The sequence below is a fragment of the Lipophrys pholis genome (assembly GCF_963383615.2).
Source record: "Lipophrys pholis genome assembly, chromosome: 11".
Taxonomy (NCBI): domain Eukaryota; kingdom Metazoa; phylum Chordata; class Actinopteri; order Blenniiformes; family Blenniidae; genus Lipophrys; species Lipophrys pholis.
The window spans coordinates 7257460-7278202 of NC_137631.1; the positions used below are offsets into that span (position 1 = coordinate 7257460).

Sequence of the window (20743 nt, forward strand, 5' to 3'; positions counted from 1 at the left end):
GACATTGGCCCGCACCGACTCCCCATCTATAAACACACACACACACACACACACACACACACACATGAACACTCGCACACTCATACACACACACGTCGGCCCCTAAGTTCCACCAACCCTGCCAGCGGCTACCGCGGCATGACTTCACCCGGCAACCATTCTTTGCGTCAAACAAAATGCCTCTGTCACCAGAAAAAGGAGGAGAGCCCAGAAGGAGGGAGGAAGGGCAGAAGAAGAAGGGAGAGGAGAGGAGTGTGGATGTGTGGTAGCAGTGCAGAGGGTTCCATGTTTTCCACCACAGTTTGAGAGCGTGGTGGGGTAATTTTAGCTGGAAGGCCCCAAGGCGAGTTGCTCGTAGAAGTTTTTTTTTTTTTGTTGTCTTCGAAGTGGAGAGAAATCTCAGAGAGCGTACCGTGACGATGGGAGGCTGCAGACAACACTGATGATAAACACAGCTTCAGTGATTTTTCTAATAGTTCTTTGCAGTAATCGTCATTGCCTATTTCCTCTCGGAATGAAAAAAAGCGAAAGCATTGCAAAATATCTTTTTTGAGGAATCGTGCCGACGTCCAACTCAACCCAGCAATTAGTTTTATTTTCATTACCGTCAAAGTTATCCCTCGTGACCCCAATTTAGGGGATGCAAGGTAACCTGATCGACCAGCCAAGTGGTTCAACAGCGTGTGAGAGCCACATTAAGGGAATAAAATAAGAAGGCTTGTATTTTATGCTGCATTTTGAGGAATAAATCTGTCCCCTGCCTTTCACGGAGAATAAACTGGTATTGGCTTCAGCTCTTCACAACCTGAAGCTTCATAAACGAGGATTGAGAATAGATTAATGATACAGTTGGAGAAAATAGAAAAAATCTCATGAAGAAAGTTGAAATGCAGTAAGACTTTCTAACGTGTTCCTGTCTTTTCATTCTGAACATTTGGGTTTCATTCTCAGTACTGTATTGTGTTATCAGCGACATTGACATATGAACTCTTCCTGCAGGAGCGGCTGCACTACGAGACACTGAGCCAGCACCTGGGGAAGCTCGGAGAGGATGCTGGAAAGATGGTCCATCGAGTCATTGACCTGACTAGACCAGAGGATCTGGATGGTGAGCACCTTCTTTAGCATGGCTGCACATTTCCTGACACTCAGCTTCACCCAAGACACTCTGACATTCATCACTTTCAATTTTCTTGGTTGTAGTTTTTTTTTTTAAAATCAGGAATTCAAGCTGCAGCATAAAAGAATAAAAGATAAGGCAAGGAGGACTAGAAAAGAAAGTGTTTTCAGAGTGCGTCAGTCACATACTATTCATACAATATGATTCCTGTGACATGGAGCTCAGCGGGCCACATGTTGAAGAGACCTTACTTTTGGCTCTACAATGATCACTCCTGCCAGAAAGGAGCTCGAACACTCAGGTATTCATGTTTGGTTCTGAAAACACAAATATTTATTGTGCTCCTCGGGAAGCAGCGGTCAAGGACGCCCTAAATAGCTAAACAAGGTGCTTAGTGTCAACATCTTAAACTCTTGAAATTTTTAAATGTCATTCTTTCTGCAAGTACACGACGAGAGGCTCAACCATCCCTTTTTTTTTTTTTCCCCAACAAGTGATGGTTGTGACACCCAGTTCAAGTATGCACAACAAAGCAGGCGAAGACAGCCAGCAAGTTATCCTAGTGCAAGAGGACTTTTAAATTGAAGTACTCTATTATGTGTGCTTTAATTGATGACAAGACTTGGCTTTCATGTACTCTATATTCAGCGCAGTTTGAAGATATTGTTGCATGCAAAATACTGACATTATCACTTCCTTTGAGTGCAGTCTTGCCTGGGTGTTCACGTCGGGGTGGGGGGGTGGGGGGGGGGGGGGGGGGGGGGTTCCCCTTGACCCACCTGTTTCTCATAAAGCACTACTGTTTACAGGCGTCGAGGAGCTGAGGAGGGCTCGTCGTGGTTTAGTTTAGAGTCCGAGGAGTAAACACAGGAGCCCAGGCACTGAGATAATATCAAGCGGAAGCAAACTGACTATAGTATGTTTGTGTCAGGATGTGGAGGGCATCCCAGCACAGACCCCACCGGACTTTTGTTATACTTTCCTTATACATCCTCTTCCAAGAAGGCAGAACAGGGGGCCTCACCAGGATGCAAACAATATTCATCCTTGTCATTGCTGTCTCTGCCGCATCTCAACCGTAAAAGCACAAATGTAGATTGTCAATTATTTTGACTGAAGAATGTCTTTTTTTTTTTTTTTTTTTTCCTCGTCACACAGCGAGCAACATCCAGGAGGCACGAGTGTACAGGGAGTCGCGGGGCAGGAACACCAGCGAGCCGCACATCAAGAGGCCCATGAACGCCTTCATGGTGTGGGCCAAAGACGAGAGGAGGAAGATCCTGCAGACCTTCCCCGACATGCACAACTCCAACATCAGCAAGATCCTCGGTAAGACAATAACGTCCCATTGGTACGACACAGCTTCACCTGTAACATTTAAAGCTCACAGTATTTCATTGTGAGTGCCTCTGTGAGGGCCAAACAGTTCACGGGTCATTGACGACCTGTTGAATTACTTGTGGAGTTTTCCAGTATTCAGTGATATTTTGAAAAACAATAGAGGCTTTCATTCATTAGGACCAATTTCACATGCAGAAAAACAAAACCTGTAAGTACATTGAATAGCGTCAGTGGGACAAGTTGCTTATTTGGAAAATAATTAGTTCTAAAAATAGCCTTTTGGTAATTATATCAAACACAACTGCAAATAAATCAACGTTAACTTCACCAATTGTTGGTGCATTTTACCAGCTGGGTGTGTCTGTACGGTTGTTTCAGAAACTCAAGAGTAATGCAAATGAAAGTGTGTTTATAGTTTCTTGTTTTAGGTGAAGCTTTTTAAAAGTAGCTACCAACTGGTGATAAGTTATCTTTGATATGACACACTTCCACAGATCCACAGGCAGAGAAATGGATCAAACCATTGTGAGGCTAATAGGGGGAGGATCAAAATTTTAAGTTTCATATACATTATTTTGGGTATATTTCATAATATCAAACGAGTGAGTTTCCTAAAATCATACGTAACTCTCTTGAGCATGTGATTTGGCATTTGGGATATAAATCTGACATTTTGTTTTTGTAAGAGGATTGGGTTTTAAAATATATTCTCCCTTTTCCATCATTTGGAATTGAACTGATTTTCTCAGCTGGAATTTTACCTCTAATTATAAAATGTTACAATCAGTTAATTTCCCTCATACAAACTACTATTAAATTATATAGCTCAGAGGAGTGAAACACCTTCAGAGGCCGCGAACAGCCCAGTTTCATCTTGAGTGGACTGGACCGGTAAAATAGTCTCATAATAACCCTTAAAATAAAACTTTAAATGTTTTCTTTGTTGTGACACAGAGCATGTGTGATGTCTATATATTTTCACAAAACAGTTACAACCAAAACTTACTACAAACTCAACATAAAGCCAGTTTTAATGAAACCTTCTGGTGCAGAACTTCTGTAGCTGTTGCATCATGGGTGTTTTGACAAACCTTTCACCCTGATATCCTGGCTTTGAGATTAGTTTTGTAGCAACATTTCATGGCAACATCATAGATATCTCAGCTTGGGTCTGGGTATTGTGTCCACTACTCATAAGAAATAGGTTTGAAAAACAATGTTTTCTTTGAAATGTTTGCAATTTACATGGTGGTTCGGACGGATTGGAGCCTCTTGCAGGCCGATTTTGACCCAGGCGGCTTATGTTAGACACCTCTGATATAGATAGTCAGTTCTAAAATGGGGAGTGAATAAAAAAAAAACATCTGGGTGCAACTACAAGAAATGAAAACAAGCACGTCCCATCCCTCCACTGTCAGAGTAGGTTTTGTTAAATTCCCCCTCTTGTCTCATGAGGTTAACCTGCCACCATGTCGGCCAGTTCACAGAGTTCCTTACCGACTATAAGAGGGACTAGTGTGCGTTTCACCCCAGAACGGTGAGCACACAAAGCTCCTCTGTGTCAGCCTGACTAGTGTGATGGATGCATTCAGTTGAAATTTGTGTGGATTCTGACCTCCTCCACACAGATATCCATTCACACGGTGCTGAGCGTAACGGTTGTTCGTGAACGGTTCGTAAGACCTCCACTGTCCGCCGCAGCGTTCGAGCGAGCCGGAGGGTCCCTGAATGTAAATGCTCCTCCTGAGTATCGTGAACAAATTGCTTTTTCTTACACGCGCCTGTGTTTTTGACTTGGACCATCGAAGGAACTGGTATAAATGGGTGTTTTGTGTGCAGCGAACTGCTTCCTGAATTTATAGCGTGAATGTTTTGGCTCCAGGAATCTAATTATGTCTTTGCCAAAAAAAATTACTTTCAACTGATGTATTAAAGGCCTGTTTTTTAATGAACCATTACAGATATTATTATTTGATTCAACATGAAATTTAAGGTTGAATATGATTTGCAAGAATCACCAAAATGGGAAACTTTTTCTCGACTAAGCTTCGACTGAGGCCAGAACAAAAAAAACCAAACTTGTGTACGTGTAGATGCCTGTGTGTGTACAATGCACGTCCTTCCAACAGAATAACACAGCTGGACTTCGGGGAGTGGGTGGCAGGCTTTAAAAAGAAAAACTCGTCCCTGTTTCCTGTGTCAGAAGAAAGCAGAAGCAGAGTTTGTGATAAACCTTGGTAAACAGAGGAGCGAGGTAGTGTGCGTGTAATCAAAGTGCCTCGCAGATGTGCTGCGTTCCAGATGTAATGGCCCCGTCCACTTGTTCAGAGGGTCCTCTTACCAGTGGAAGACAAGAAGTACACAATGAATCATTCTCTCAGAGAGGGAGAGAGAGAGAGGGAGAGAGAAATCCACTTTAAATAGCTTCCTGAGCTGAAGCTCTCTGTGGTGTTTGTTCACACCATGACATCATACGCCTCCATCATACGGTTGACTCTTATCGAACGGCCTGCTGCGTGTCTCGTTTGGCTCGCTAGGCTATTATCAACTCGAGAGGTTAAATATTGGAACAATTGTTGTTACGTGACTCTTTGATTCTTGTTCTGGCATGTCGACTTCTCATAGCCATAACTCCTACACTGCTGATCATATCTGGAAAATTAAAAAGAAAATAAAAATTGTCCTAAAAAGTAGGGAAATAGAGTTGTTTGTTACTGAGGTCCCTCGTCCAATCAGAGAAGAGATACACAAGTGTGCCACCCACTTTTGATATGTACAGTAAAAAACAACAACAACCAAACAATAAAGTAATTTCAAAGACCCGCCAGATGATGAAAGGTATTTCAGTCACTCGTTGCACATTTTTCACAATGGCACAACCATAAAATGTAGCATCAATCTTATTTATATTATTTCATTGGAGGGTTAATAAAAGTTCAAGTTTTTGAATAGTTAGTTAATTTGGTTTTTATTTTGGTCAATATGTTGTATACCTACCTATACAGTACGTAAATAGCATTAGGCTATAGCATTGGGATATTTTGCATAAGGTTAGAATGCGCGCTAGCGATAGCTTTGCTACTTTTGAACTCCCTGCTGTACCTTTAGTAGCTAAATTACATCGCTTCTAAAATATTTGTCTGTCACCGAGTCGGTAATATTACTTTGTTGATCTATTGAAGACTTCTCAACAAAGCCTAAATCATGTTACGATGAACTAACCATTGACGTGCTGTTTTCCGTCAGGCTCTCGCTGGAAAGCCATGACCAACCAGGAGAAGCAGCCATACTATGAGGAGCAGGCCCGCCTGAGCAAGATCCACCTGGAGAAATATCCCAACTACAAGTACAAGCCGCGGCCCAAGAGGACATGCATCATCGACGGCAAGAAGCTGCGCATCGGCGAGTACAAGCAGATGATGCGCTCAAGACGTCAGGAGATGAGGCAGTTCTTTGTGGGGTCAGTATGGCACGCTGTACCATGTTTCATGACTTCCTCACAGTTGAATATTCCTTCAGTCACTAACACAAGAGAATAATAGTGTGTATTTTGATGAAAATGAGTAACATGTTTGCATTATGTACAATATTCACTAGAATTTTCTACATTTCTTTGGACCTCACGGTGCATTGACAGACACAAGCCCTGGGCAGTCATCAGAAGCCTTGGATCACAGACAAAGGCTTTGTGTGCTACGATACTTCAATTCAGTTATCTTTTACATAAACACACAATCCTTCCAGCTTAAATACCCACAAAAAAAAAAAAAAGAAAAGATGCTTGGCTAGAATATGAAACAACCATATGTATTCCACAAAAGTGTCTATCTTTTGTTTTGAGAACTAGTTTGGAGTGTATTTCATTCAAGTATATCATTGGCAACTTTGCACTTTATGTGAGGTCCTTTTCCTCAATGTGCTTCAGCATAAATAGAGAAGAATGATTCCTAACTGCATCCATTTGCTGGAGGTTTGTGGAATGACCGTCAGGGTTTATGGATCCTTCATGAAAGCTTTGGAACCGTCTGTGGTTCTATCTGCAAAATCCTTTAACCATCGGCTGAGGAGCGTTATATTTTCTGAGTGTAGTCTGTGCAGCGAGGGGAAAAAAAAACAGTGGCATTGTCTTAATAGGAACCAGCCCTGGATGTGTTTAAAGCCATCGCAGTGGCCTATGTTGGAGATGGATTTACCAGAGGCCACAGCTTTGAATAGGAGCGATTTTTAATAGCTTGTCATTTATTAAATTAGGACAATGCCGGGCGCTTGCGGGCAGAGAAATTGGACACAGACAGACATGGTGGAATATGAAATGTAAGCAGATGTTTGAGAGGGAACGAGAGCAAGGCGGACGTCACAGGCTCGAATGCCACATTTACTGTGTGTGGTCAAGTAAATGCAAAAAGAGAAAGAAATAATAAAAAGCTTCGATTCTCCAGGCCTGGACTTTCAATTAAAGCTAAAACACACAGCTACTGAGCAGGGAGCCAGTACACAAGCAGCGTCTGGCACTTTCCATTTAACTAAACTGGTGTTGTTTTAAAGCCTCTAACTTGAGAAGGAGCCTTTCAGAGTGTGCAGCAGTAATTGTTTGAGGAGACAGAGGAGGGAAAACTGTTAGGTGAAAAAGGTGACGGTAATTTTCCTGCTTTATGCGGTTCAGTCGAGGAGCCAGAGGGCCTGTGTGAGTGATGTGCGTTTAAACTCATTCCATCGATATTTTAGCAGGTTATTTAGCCGATGCTGTGAGCTGGCAGGCAGAGCGTTGTGTTCGGACTTGCTCCACCAGATGAGAAGCCGCTTAACTTAAGTGGATTCACCAGTAATGTTTTGTTCAAATGAATCAGCGTCTGATCTGGAGACTTTCTGTCCCTCTCCTAATGTGACGCTTTGTTATACCTGTGTGTGTTATATTCTTATTGAAAATACATTTTCATACAGCCAATTTGCCTCCTTAGACTGCGAGTGATACTTTCAGTGTAATATAGTCAACAAATACAAGACAGACCTGAAATGCGTACAGATTTCTGATTCGCTGTAGATCTCTCACAGTAAGGGTCTAATTTATTAAGATCCTGTAGAAAACACATTACACTTTCAGTTTGCCTGCGCTTTGCTGGCGATCAGCTAAAAATAACAGTACAAATAAACAGGAGTACTTAAATGAAATTTGTGACTGCATTAGCCTCAGGAAACAATCTGCTGGAAAGAGAAGCTTACAAGATCTGAGAAGGAGCATAACAAAGAAAATATATCACTACAAAATCTGCAAATGAAAGTCGTGGTGAGCCAGCTGAGGAAAAGGCTGAGAACCGTTCAATAACAGCAGATTTGCACGTTTTTTTCTAAATCATAAATGAGGCATTTCTATGGGCTCCGAGCAGCTTTAAGTAAGTGGACCTGAAGTGAGTTCACAACAGCTTATCTCTCCTCGATAACGACCTAACGTCACTGAATTTCTAATGTTCTCTTGGTTGGAAATAATTTCCATGAGCAATGTCTCAACACATTTTTGCATTTTAATTCACGACCAAACGTGTGTAAACCAGATATCTACTTCCGATGCTCACAGATTGCTATGACCCTTATTGCTCAGTGTATTTGTCAGCCTTTACAGTCTCACTGTATTATACATGCTACTATTTTAAATCAAACCTTAAATCTCATAGATTTATCAGGTCACCAAATTTTGGGGGGGGGGGGTCAAGCTAAAATGAAAGATTTTTTTGTACAGCTCCTTGTTAGCCTTGAGCTTATGAATTCCACACCTACGAAATCATAGAACTCGTTTTCAGTTATGAAGATTTTGCTGAAAATAATGCAAAATTAAATGTGGTTGATCAGAAATATTTCGTGTAAAAAGGGGAAAAAAAAGAAATAAAAGAAAAAGGAAACTGAATGGGAAATGACTCCTCTGACTAAACTGAGTTGACCATTGAAATGATTATTATTTGAGTAATTTCCGGAGTATTGTGCGCACCTGAATATAAGCAGCACCCACCCAATAAAAAAAAAGAAAGAAAGAAAAAAGAAAGTTCGGAGTTACGTGATGCACCTGAACGCATCACCTGTACTGCATGAAGCATGAAGCTCGTTAACCCATAAAAATCCATAAATTAGCAGTTTTATTGTTTAAGTTTACAACACAAGCATCAACCTGGAATATTTGTGTCTTCTTTATGCTTTTTATTCATCAAATCTCTATTCTTTTGCACTGTAGAGTAAGTGTTTGTTCTGGTTAATTAATAGTTACCCTCTTGTGTTGTTTCTCAGGCCTCAGCCCCCCATTTCTCTGGGTAACAGCCCAGGAGGAGTCGCCGTTTACCCAGGCATAACCATGGCCACCACGGCCACGCCATCGCCACACATGACCTCAGACTGCTCCAGCAACTCAGCCAGCCCCGAACCCGTCATCCCCGTCATCCAGAGCACGTACGGGGTGAAGTCTGAGCCCGGCGGTGGCGGCGGGAGCAACGGCGGCGGGGTCGGAGCCCTGGATCTCCCCATCGACCCGGCCAACGGCGACGACGACATGGACATGTACGAGGACTTTGAGGACGAGCCCAAGTCAGACTATAGCAGCGACCACGAGACGCGGGAGGCCGTCAGTGCCAACTGAGCGCGCCCAGGGTGTCAGGTGTACAAAGAGAACGAAGAGAGCGACTCCCGTTATCCTCGGACACGCCTCTTAAAAAACACCGTATATTACAGAGACCTTCGGGCGCGCTTCCAAGACACGTTGCATCGTGCACCGAGCGCGCCCTCACAGGATCCTGAAAACAGCGGACATGCTCAGAAAGTACTCGGAAAAACGGCCGTTTGATGAAAAAGGACAGGTGAGAACCCCCCCTCCCTCCCCCCCAACAATAAAACCCAACCAGAAGATGATGAACTTCAGTTTCCTTCACTTTGACAATCTTAACCGGAGCGAATACGAGTTGGAGGAGTGAGAGATGGAGAGAGACAAAGAACAAATGAGCGACGAACACATTGCTGTGTGGTTTGTAAAGAGCATGCATGGGTTTTGAAGCATTAGGAATTGGTCTTCAACAGCTATTTGGTCTTAAATGTTTAAGGAGTGATTTAGTTTTTATTAATATGTATTTACTTTTTGTGTTTTCCTGTTTTTTTGGGGGAAGGGGGGGGGGGGGGGGGGGTGCCCTTTAAATTTTGTTTTGTTCTATAGACTTTTTTTTTCTGACAGGTCACTGCCTGTACAAACTCTGGACTGTCGGAACTTGAAATTTGGAAAGTTTTTAATATAAATCCTAGCTCTTGTAATCTTATAGTCTTACTTTTGTTTTCTTACAAAAAAAAAAAAAAACAGTGCTCCACATTATTTTTTTGAAAAACTGCTTACATTACATTACTGTTAGTTTTTTCTTTCTTTTTTTTTCTTTTTCTTTTTAAAGATCCCAGCTCAGGTATGATGTGCCAGCTTGTGAATGTGTTTTTTTTTTTGTTTTGTTTGTTTGTTTTCAGACATAAAGAGTGGTAGGACTTTTCAGACTGTCAACTTAATAAAGGGAGCAGATTCCCTTTTATTATTATTATTATTATTATTATTATTATTATTATTATTATTATTATTATTATTATTATGTACCCATATATTGTACAGATTTTCTTCAAATGTGCCAAACATTCACATTCACTCGGGATGTTGTAGTCTTAATTTCTCAATGCTGCAAAAAAGTCTTATACGATCGGTTTGCTTTATCTGGTGAGGTGGGGGACCCGCTCCTGCTGGCCGCCCTCCCGGCCCGGTCGCAGGCCGTGCTCAGGGAGGATGTGTCTTCATCACACACACTTCACGTCGCTTGTTGGCAGCCCCCCCCCCAACCCCCCCGCCCCACACCTCCGGCTCACAGACATAATTAAAAGAGCAGCAGTGAAGGCGCCTCTTCCTTTATTCCACTGTGTCGGTGCTTTTGTAAAACCACATTGCCCATAGTTCCTTGAGGCCAAACACTTTTGACAGTAAGTGCAGCAACAGCATCTGTCCCTTTAAATTCAAAAGGTGTCATTTTTTTTTTTTTTGGGACAAATTCATCCTCACTTTAGGATTTCCTGAGTCTTATTGAGTCCCTTAAACATCTGAGAATTAGCAGGATGACCTTAATGTGGGACTAATTGTTGCACCACATGGGTAAAAAAAACAAAGTATAATTGATTAATTGATAAGTAGAAAAAGTTTCGATTTTCTATTGAGCAGCCTTTACTGGACTGGAAGCATATTTGTAAGAGTAAATCATTAAGAGAAGCTTGGAGGCAGAAATTTCATTTTTCTGGATCAGCATGTCAGCCGGAGCGCTCCACTTTTTCCACAGTCTGAAGCGAGATGTTCCCCTTCTCGGCTTGATGCAGCTCTGCGGTCAAGCCGTTTAAGAAAACCTTCTTCTTCTTCTTCTTTCCTTTTTTTTTTTAAAATCCACTGCATTCTCTGTTAATTTGAATCTTATCGTTCCATTTTCCAAACCTGTGACCTTCTCTGGTTTTTTCTGACTGCTTTTTGTTGAGCTGCTTCAGTGCATCTTCAAACTGCAATTCTCTCTTCATGACCATATCGGGAAGTTTCTTTCTTTTTTTTTACTTTTCTTTTTTTTTTTTATATATATATATATATATAACTTGGAAGAGCTTCACAAGCTGGGACAAAACTTTTTTCTCTCTTTTGGCTTACATTATAGGAAAAAAAAAGCCTCGTGCATAGACATTTCTGTCATACACATCCTAAGCACTGGATATAAATTCTATGTTTTTATGTTTTGTTTTTTTTTTGTATTGATTAATGTGAAAATGTTGTTTTGATTTTAAACAGGATAAATTAGAACAGTCAAACGTCACATTTTGGGAGCCTCGGGGCACCAGTAAATTGCCATTCCCCCCCCCCCCCCCCCCCCCCGAAGCATTTCATGTATTTAAAACAAATTTTTTTTTTTGTCGCTACAGCTCTAGTGCCGCCTAAAGAGGTCTCGTCACCTCCGACCTCTTTAAATAGGTAACCTCATGCTCAGTTTTCCGGTCGCACACTTCTTTTTTTTTTTTTTTTGTTCTTTTTTTTTTGTGATGAGTATTGTATTTGAAATTCAATTGTGCGTTTTAACATTTCATTGTATTTATTAGCCAGCTTTGGCTCTAAAAAGTGTCAGTACAACTTGGTGAGAATGACAATCAAAAAAAATACATATAAATAAAAAAAAGTAAAGACTTGAGATTTTTCTTACAATTTTGTCCCTGCATCATTGCTTTTCAGTTGTTTCTTCTCGGGAATGGTGCGTTCGAACGTGTACATCACTCACTGCTGTGTTTGTGTACATGGGAACTTGTGTGTGTGTTGGAAGAGTCGCAGGTAGTGCTGCATGAATTTTTATTTTCCATTACTCTAAATACTGCTCTCACTTTCCAGGTTTTTTTAAAAATAATTTCCAACACAAGGCTTTCTGTTTCCAAAGTTGAGGTATTCCATTTGGTCTTTATATTTTGGTGGCCCATTACAGTAAATGTGGCCTATTGTTCCAGTGTGTGTGTGTGTGTGTGCGCGTGTGCGTGTGTGCGTGTGTGAGGTAACGCCACACATCCTGACTGCGCTGTGGTGTACGCGCCGCGGCGCCGGTGCTCGCTGCATTTCAGAGAGAGAAGCAGAGAGCTCAGCCATATGTAGCCACATCATAAATCTAATTGTAATTCCCAAATCAACTGTAGCGTCACCCTGAGTGGGGCGCCTGCGAGTTTGTCACACACTTTGCGAGCGCTCATGTGCTGCGCAACGGGGATGGTTGGGAGGGGTGTTTGAAATCATACTTGCGCTGTTGCCATGCTAATCTCGTTAAATAAGTCATCGTAATTTACATTTCCCTTTTCCTTTCGGCAGCATAAACGTGTAGCCGTTTGCAGGCTGACACACTGTTTTGTGTGGGTGTGTGTGTGTGTGTGTGTGTGTGTGTGTGCGTGGAGGTGGTGATCACAGCGAAACGTTTCAACACCTCTGTTGAAGATAGTTGCTGTATGGCCACTGTACACACACACACACACACACACACACGAACACACACACACACACACACACACACACACACACACACACACACACACACACACACACACACACACACACACACACACACACACACACAGATTCAGAAATTATGTACATGGACTGTGAGAGCATTGCTGCATTTTAAAACAATGCATCACCTGCTTGAGGTGATGAAAAATTCAAAATAACTGAACCTGATTGGAGAAGAAATAAGTTGGCCGTTGGACCATGACGTTGTTTTCAACTGGGATTTAAAGGCAATAATGCTAACAGCAAATAGCTGCTACAGTAATGTAGATGACAAAATTAAAATAATAGAATATATATAATAACGTAATACAAAAACATTTAAAAACCAGCAGTGATGTCTGACTGTTACTAACATCACTTCTAAGTAACTAATAAACCTTATTCCATTGTACTAAATCCACTCTTACTACCAAACTGTCTGCGAGTGAAACAATACGTTGTTGGAAGAACTCAGCTATTCTAAGAAGATTGGTTAGACAAATGTCTGATTTTACAAGATTCATATGTTGGTATTCATGAATAGGAGCTAAATTGGAAATGCAGCAGGCAGGGTCATGAGGGTGCTTTTCCCCAGTAAAACATTTCCATGGTATATATATTTTTTATTTATATGTTTTCGAAGAAGTCAAGCTTTTGTCCACTTCTTTCAAAATTAAAGCGGTGGACATTCAAGATAAATATTACAGTACACACATTCAAAACCCGCTTTTTTGGAGCTGATTTTATTGTAGATGCAATGAAAGCAAGTTAAAAAATAATAAAATAAAATGAATTATACACAGTTATAACAGTTGACCTCTTTTTTACCTGCAAATCCACACAGAACTTACCAGTCATTCTAATAATGTATAATATGAACATGAACATTAGAAAGACCATCCTTCAAAACAAAGAAGAAAAAAGCACAGCAGAGAATTCATTATAATGCAAATTTAGTCGCTCTCACATACTGTAAGACTTTATGTGCCTTGAAAGATCCTTGTGCTGCTGTTACTCTGCTCAGTTGAGTTCAAATTAGATTGTAAAAGACATATTTTCAAGTAAAGGAACTTACGCATATTCTCTTATATTAGTTTATCAATTAATAGAATCACAGTCAAACCCTTGAACTAGTTCAAATCCTGTCCTGATGTCAATTCTTTCTGGAGGTGTCCCACAGAGTTCTCTCCTAGGTCCTCTGCTCATCGTCATCTACCTTCTTCACACGGGCAATATCCACATTTACATTCTCACTGCAACGTGGATGATGCACTTCTCTCCCAAGCCCTACTGTAATCAATTTAACATTTCCCTCACTGATTATTTAAATAAAAAACAGAACCTGGTTTTCCTGTATTTCTGTCAAAGGTATTGTTTACATCTCAAGTTTTGGTTACTGGGAGCTGGAGTTAGTCCATATGGGCCAAAACAGCTTGAATCAGTCTCCTAACCCTAACCCTAACCCTAACCCAAACCCAGAGAGAAGCACTGTCAAACACACATATTCACACATACAGATGATTCAGAGTCACACATGAAATATTCAAATGTCAATTTGGGACCGTGGTAGATAAATGAAGTACTCAGAGAAAACCCAGGCACACTCGGGCCCTGTTTACACAACAACGTTTCACGTGACAACACCTAATCGCTAAAAAAAAAAAAAAGGAGTGTGTTTACACTGCAGCAGCGGACACAGAGACAACGATGTCGTTTGTATGCCGGGCCACTGGAGGGCGCTGTTGCTTGATTTTGTTATGAAACTACACGGACGTGTGTGCAGAGAACAAGACACTATAAACGTGAAGAAAATGGAGAGAACCCGACATCCGCATGGACTGATGACGCATCGGATGATATCAGGGGTGAGTCTCAACTATTAAACTACTGGTATGGACGATAAAACTAGAATATAGACCGCGGGTCGTACCACAACGCGGCCGCCATGTTTGTTTACAACTGGATGAGCAGGAGGGAGGGGGAGAGATGTGCATGCGCAGTAGCAGGCTCTGTAGCCTCCAGGCGGTCTCTGCAGGAGGGATTTGCACCGTGAAAGAATCTTTACATCTTGGGAGCCGGATTAAAAACTTCACGGATACAGTGCATCCGCACACTGGTGCCGTGTAAATGGACGCCCCAAAAGTGAAGAAAGTTTTGCGGATACACTCTAATTCGTTGTCGTGTAACCGGAGCCTCAGAGAGAACATGTAGAAACGCTGGGATGTTTTTGTGTGAGACAAAAGTAGTAATTTAGACGAGTTTATTTGTTTATTTGTCAGGCACCATGTACAAATTATATTAATCTTAAAGAAAAGATGCTTTGCTGTCACTAGTTTCCATCTGTAGTCCCCGGGCAGGAACACATTACAATATTACAACTATAGCCTACACTACCATTAGTAACCAGTATTGTGCAGTCAGGGGCAGCAGGGCTCGCCTGTCAAAAATGATTTTTCTTTTTTTTTTTTTTATAATTAAAAAGTGATTCTGAAATCTGTGTCTGGAATGAATTAGGCTACTTGTTCAGCATCCAACTTTATCCAGACAACGACTATATTTTGTTATATGTTGTGGAGCTCAAATCTCCTACGTCCTCTAAACGCAGCACAGCTCCTTTCCTCTGCTGGGGCCAGAAGTAACTGCATTTCTAACCTCTGATCGAAGCTGGACGCTGCTATTGGGTTAAAATGTTGATTGACAGTATCATCAGCCAATCAAATTTTGATGTGGTATTGACGGAACGCCTGAGGGCAAGCGGGGGTTCTTGTGCTGGTCTTAGTGTCGTCATTGAAATGAGCTTGACTGATTGGCCCATGGGCAGGTGCATGACGACGCACTGTTATTATCTACTATTCTGGAGGTGATGGCGGCTAATTTAACAGCAGGATCGGATGATACGATAGCGGACCTGCTTCGTGGGCCTTTCTTAAGGTGCTCGTTTGCATAAGAAATGGAAATTGTGAGTAGAGGAAGACCAAAGGCTTTGTGCAGCATTTTACAGCGGGAAACTACCAACTACTACGATTGGGTGGCTAGCTAGCTGGGAGCACAACAAGCTGTTCTGCTGGTCATGGTTACTCTTCAGTACAAGCTCCGGAACATGGAATAGCAGTGGCTTTAGCAGCCTCATAGAGTCATTCATCAAAAAGGATCGCAGGATTTAATCGTGGCGCCCGCCAATTAGGTTGGCATTAAATTAGGTCAGGTTTTGGTTCGACCAATGCAATATCCCTCGGTTCATTTATCTCCGCATAGCCTCTTTCTCCGTTATTGTCATTCTCACAGACAGACAAGCGAGCATGCGTGACAGTGGTGCGCGAGACTCGCACGGTCCGAACCCCCGTCAGAGCGCTATCGCCCCCTGTATGGCTGTATCGGCAGAGGCACCAATACTTTTTTGGCGGTGGGGGGGTATTTTGTTACTGCTGGCCCTGACTAGTAAGATTATAAATACATTATTAACATTATCAGTAACCATTAAAATTGACCTGTCTTCCTAAAGTTCATGCAGAACACTAAACATCTTATGCGAATACATTATACAAACTAAATGGACTCATGTTGACACAGCTGGTTTTCCATAATGTGTTTTTTCAAGTTTCAACTGCAGCAAAGTGGTTCTAAGTTCAACCTGACAAATAAACAGTTTCAGCATTAGCATTAACAACTTATACCCATTATATGACCATTTCTGGAGTCTGGACATCAAACTTGTCTTTCCAATTACACATAAATAACATGACCTGGTCAGCTGCCTCCACATTTTTGACATTGAGTGCCACTGTCCAACCTCCATACCAGAATCAATGCCATAATAAAGTGTATTATTTTACTTCTAGTATCTTTAAAACAGCCATTTCCTCCTCTGTTAGAATCTATTTTAAAAATACAGTAATGCTACACATTCACCTAAGTGCTACTCAGGTGCTGCTATTATCTGAGACGTTTTGTAGGGTTACTGTGGCACTTGTTTCTCTCAGACGAGGCAGACACAGTATTGGCAGTGATAATCTGAGCAGTGATCACACTGACTTTGAATATACCTTTCTTTTCTCGTGGTTTTTTTTTTTTTTCTCATGTGTGAGGGGCTGATGAGGCTTAATGACACGCTTTCTTCATGAAAGCCTGCTTCGGATGGGCCCTCTAGGCAAATTCACTTTTTGATTTTTGGAAGAAAAAAAAAAACAAAAAAAAAAAAAACAGCTTGAAGAGCAGAGAGAACCACATCCTTTCTTATTTTCCTCTCCTCACCAATTGGGCATTTAGATCAAGAGAATTATAAATTGTTATTACAAAGCAGAAGCCCCCTTCAGACGTGTTGGAGAGGCTCTTTCAATGGAGCATCAAAGCCGCCCTGTTTGTGATCACGGAGGCTCCACCACTCATTAAAGCTCGCACAGTGGTCATGGTGCCGTGCAGCACGCTCGCCCTCCTCTTTGAGCCTGCCATCCTCAATCATTCAAATGGTTTGGATTCAAAAGGAGACTAATTGACCCTCATATTTCCGTTGGGCTGATCGTACTTTAGGAGGAGCACCGTTTACGAGGCGGTGCAGGTAAAAACTTGCTCTCCCATCAACGTTGCACAATAGAGCAGATTTTACTCCAAATATGCTGCAATGATCATCGTTTTTCCCTTAAAAAACATAAATGCTTTATGTTTCTGTTCTTTTTTTAACAGAATATGTACCTTCAAAGCAAAAACAACAGAATTTATGTTCCCCTTGCGATGAAATAGTCGGGACGATTCCAGACAAAGCAAAAGATAATGAAAACTATCCATCAAACAGTTCATTATTTGATATTACTAATCAAGTTAAACAAGAGAACCTTGGCTACAAGAATATTTATAAAATATCTATTTCTATTTATTTTTTTTTTTTTTTAATGAAACAAAATTTTAAAAAGTTGAACAAATTAAATCTATAGCGACAGCGCGAAATCAAAACAACAACAAACAGCATATGAAATGAATCGCTTCCTTTAATCCCTTTAACAGATGATTACTACTTAAGCTGAGACAGAAACATGAGTAGTGAGTATCTGATGTTTACACTTCCTCATTCAGACTTCACCGTCGGTAAATAAAATCATGATCCACCTCTTCATATCTGCCGGGTATCAAACTATATCCAGCTCAATCCTACTAATACCGCCCGGTTAATACACATTTAGCCGCAGTGTTCTCCCTGTAAATGAATCAATTTGACCTTGGCACCCCTGTTGCACCTTTCAGAGGAAGTCCTGACATTGTTCACAATATTTATTTGACTTCAACTCCGACACCTGCGAAATCCAACAATCATTCATCAAAATGCATTGAAGCCGAGCAAACTGAACAGGTATTTTCAGGCATTTCAGGCATTTTCACACCAATTAGGTGTTTAACTCTTGATTAGTCTTTGGACCACCTTTTTAAAAATGCTGGGTTTCATAAAACCCTGTGAACCTTTCAGACTTACCTGTGAGGCTCCTGTGAACAACAGAACAATTTTCTGTGCCTCAGTCCTTGTTGGACCTTTGTCAAGTTGCAGCAACCACATCTACCACGGATCAAATATTAAAATTAATGTGACATTGGTTTTGCGATCATTTCTAAGCCCAATGGATGCCGGCATGCACCTTACCTTTTGACCTGCACACATTCAGTTAGACACTGCACTCCGACCATCACATTGGCCCTACAGCTTTATGAGAATTACATTAAAGGTACTTTCTCCATCAGCTGTCTTTAACCACACCACAAATCCGTAAAAAAAGTAAGAATTATTAAAATGTTGATCAGATCACCATCTGCATTATAGTTTACAGGTTACTGATATTCACAGTATGGCATGTCTTCAAAGCTCGCGTTGTAGTAAAGATTAGTTTGAAGTACAACTTCTATTTTTTATTTATTTTTTTCCCAGAAATCTTTGGTAATTGAAAATGTGGCAAGATCCATACAAAATAGGAATAAAACACATCTCATACATTGTGCGTCACATGTAAATAAGGTGGATAATTAAAAAGAAATCTTCCATTGAAGACATTGCGGAAGAGTTTTGTGATAATGAAAGTTGATATCAATTGTAAGTTGGGAGGAGGGCTTATTAAAATTCCAAGGGTCAGCAGCCTTGGGAGGCCTTTAACAATAACTAAAAAGCCAAATGTAATGTCTGAATAAAAGCAAATTGTGCAAAGAAAAAAAATAAAAACCCTCTGAAATGAATTGCCTTAGCAGTTTCCATGTTTTTGAAACACTGCATAAAGGCATATACTTATTTTTTAATGCAATTAAAAGTGAAAGAAAAAAAAATCTACAGTACTTTTTCAGGAAAATAGGCAATGGACAGAAGGCCAATTTTTCCTTTTTGTGGCAAAGTCCTTGGGTCTTTTTAAGTGCATTAGTCCGCTAATTAAATATGATATATTTAACGAAAAATGCCAGCATGAAAGCGTCTGGATTGTTTGACTCAAAGACACGGCTGCAGCCTTGATGAGTGGGTCTGTGCGCGGCCGTGAGGAGGTAAAGAACGCCATTGTTGCCAGTCCTTCCCTCATTTGCCCCGCCATATTTCTTTCTACAGATTTTACAATCATATTCCCTTTTGTGCTCCGCCATCAGATAAAGACAGTAGACACAGTAACGCTTGAGGCAAAGTCCTTGGGTCTTTTTAAGTGCATTAGTCCGCTAATTAAATATTATATGTTTAACAAAAAAAATGCCGACATGAAAGCAGCCGATTGTTTGACTCAAAGACTCGACAGCAGCCTTGATGCGCCGATCTGCACATGACCGTGAGGAAGTGAAGAATGCCATTGTTGCCAGCCCTCCCCTGGTCTGACCTGCCGTAATCCCGTCGACAAATTTTAACAATCGCGTGTGTTTCGCTCTCAGATAAAGACGGTTGAGACGCACGAATCTTAGGGGACTTGTTGACATTTCCGAGCATGTTGCGTCAATTCCCGCAGTCTGGCGTGTTTGTTTGTTTTTTTTGTCTTCATTGTTTTGTTTTTGGTTCACGATTTGGGCGCTACAGGTACAACAAAGCCGACTGAACAGCCACTGATTGAAAGTTGGTCCAAAATCGAGCTTACCCGCAAAGTTTCACGCTTGGAACTCATTTGAAATTCCATAAAAGCAAATAGATAAATGTATTATAATATATCAATGCATAATAATTGACTTCAATCCAAGTTCTTCTATTGACTTCAGCAAGTCTAGAGAGTTTTAACCCCTCAACCTTTACTTCTTTTTTGCTCTATGGCTATATATACTTTGCATCTCGCAATTAATGTCCAATGCCAGCTCTCAATGCTACTGCGGAAAGTAATGTAGCCAGTTGACATTACGAGAGTTTGGAAGTCGGGGCTGCGTATAAACCAACCTACTTGCAGAGGAGTGGAGCGTGCATGCAATCACTTACCTCTAACCTCAGTCCATGTCCTGATCTTAACCAAGAGTTTCGGACCAATTCATTTCTCCCAAATAGAAATAAAGGCTGCCGTTAAGTGGTAGTAAACTTTTAAATTGTTCATTTGGTGTATTTATTCCTTTTTCTTGTGCCTCTTGTTTGTCAGTGCAAAGAGTTCATACGTGGCTGTTTTTAAGTTTCCATCGACAACAATAGTAAGTCAGAGTTACATTTTGAATTAAAGAGTGCAGAATGAAGGAGAATTCATTTTTATGATATGTTTTAACCACTGGGTGGTTTGCAGGTAAAAATGTTTATCACCAGGTATGTTCAGCACATGAGGAATTTGTTTGGGAGTGTTTAGGCAGCTTTTATTAAAAACAACAATAGATAAGGACACTTATATATATATATAGTCACATGACATTACACATGTTGACACATGCCCATAGAGCCATAATAAGAAATATCGATAATAACAATGTAATGTAATAGACAAAAAAACAAACTCTAGTCATATACAGTCCTTCTAATTATATATATCAGTTTTATTTTAAAGCACTGGGGGGGGCAAGGGTCTTGCACAGGGACCCTCGGGAGCCTCTACCGTTGTCTGGATCCGCCTCTTCCAAGACTCAGACAACAGAATAGAGTCAAATTGCCCTTCATATGGAATAAAAAAAAACGATCATGCGTAAGCATCAATGATTTAGTGGTGGTTTTATCCCACTATAGAATATCCCTATGTTTACATGTACAAGTGTCTCTTTTACTTATGATATACATATAATATACACCCAGAGATTCAAGGTTGGATTAACCACATGAGAAGAAACTG

The 20743-nt window shown here is 40.9% G+C and overlaps 1 protein-coding gene across 4 annotated transcripts in view; it reads left to right on the forward strand.

The window, feature by feature from the left end:
* Positions 1-9770, forward strand: part of LOC308116366 (transcription factor SOX-6-like) — a 118466-nt gene extending 108696 nt beyond the window's left edge. For all 4 annotated transcript variants that reach the window (XM_080474522.1, XM_080474524.1, XM_080474521.1 and 1 more), the window contains exons 13-16: positions 1000-1108; positions 2279-2449; positions 5708-5921; positions 8735-9770. In XM_080474522.1, coding sequence (XP_080330648.1) covers positions 1000-1108; positions 2279-2449; positions 5708-5921; positions 8735-9080 — 840 coding nt within the window. In that variant the 3' untranslated portion in view covers positions 9081-9770. The remainder of the gene's footprint in view (positions 1-999; positions 1109-2278; positions 2450-5707; positions 5922-8734) is intronic.
* The last annotated feature ends 10973 nt before the right edge of the window (positions 9771-20743 follow it).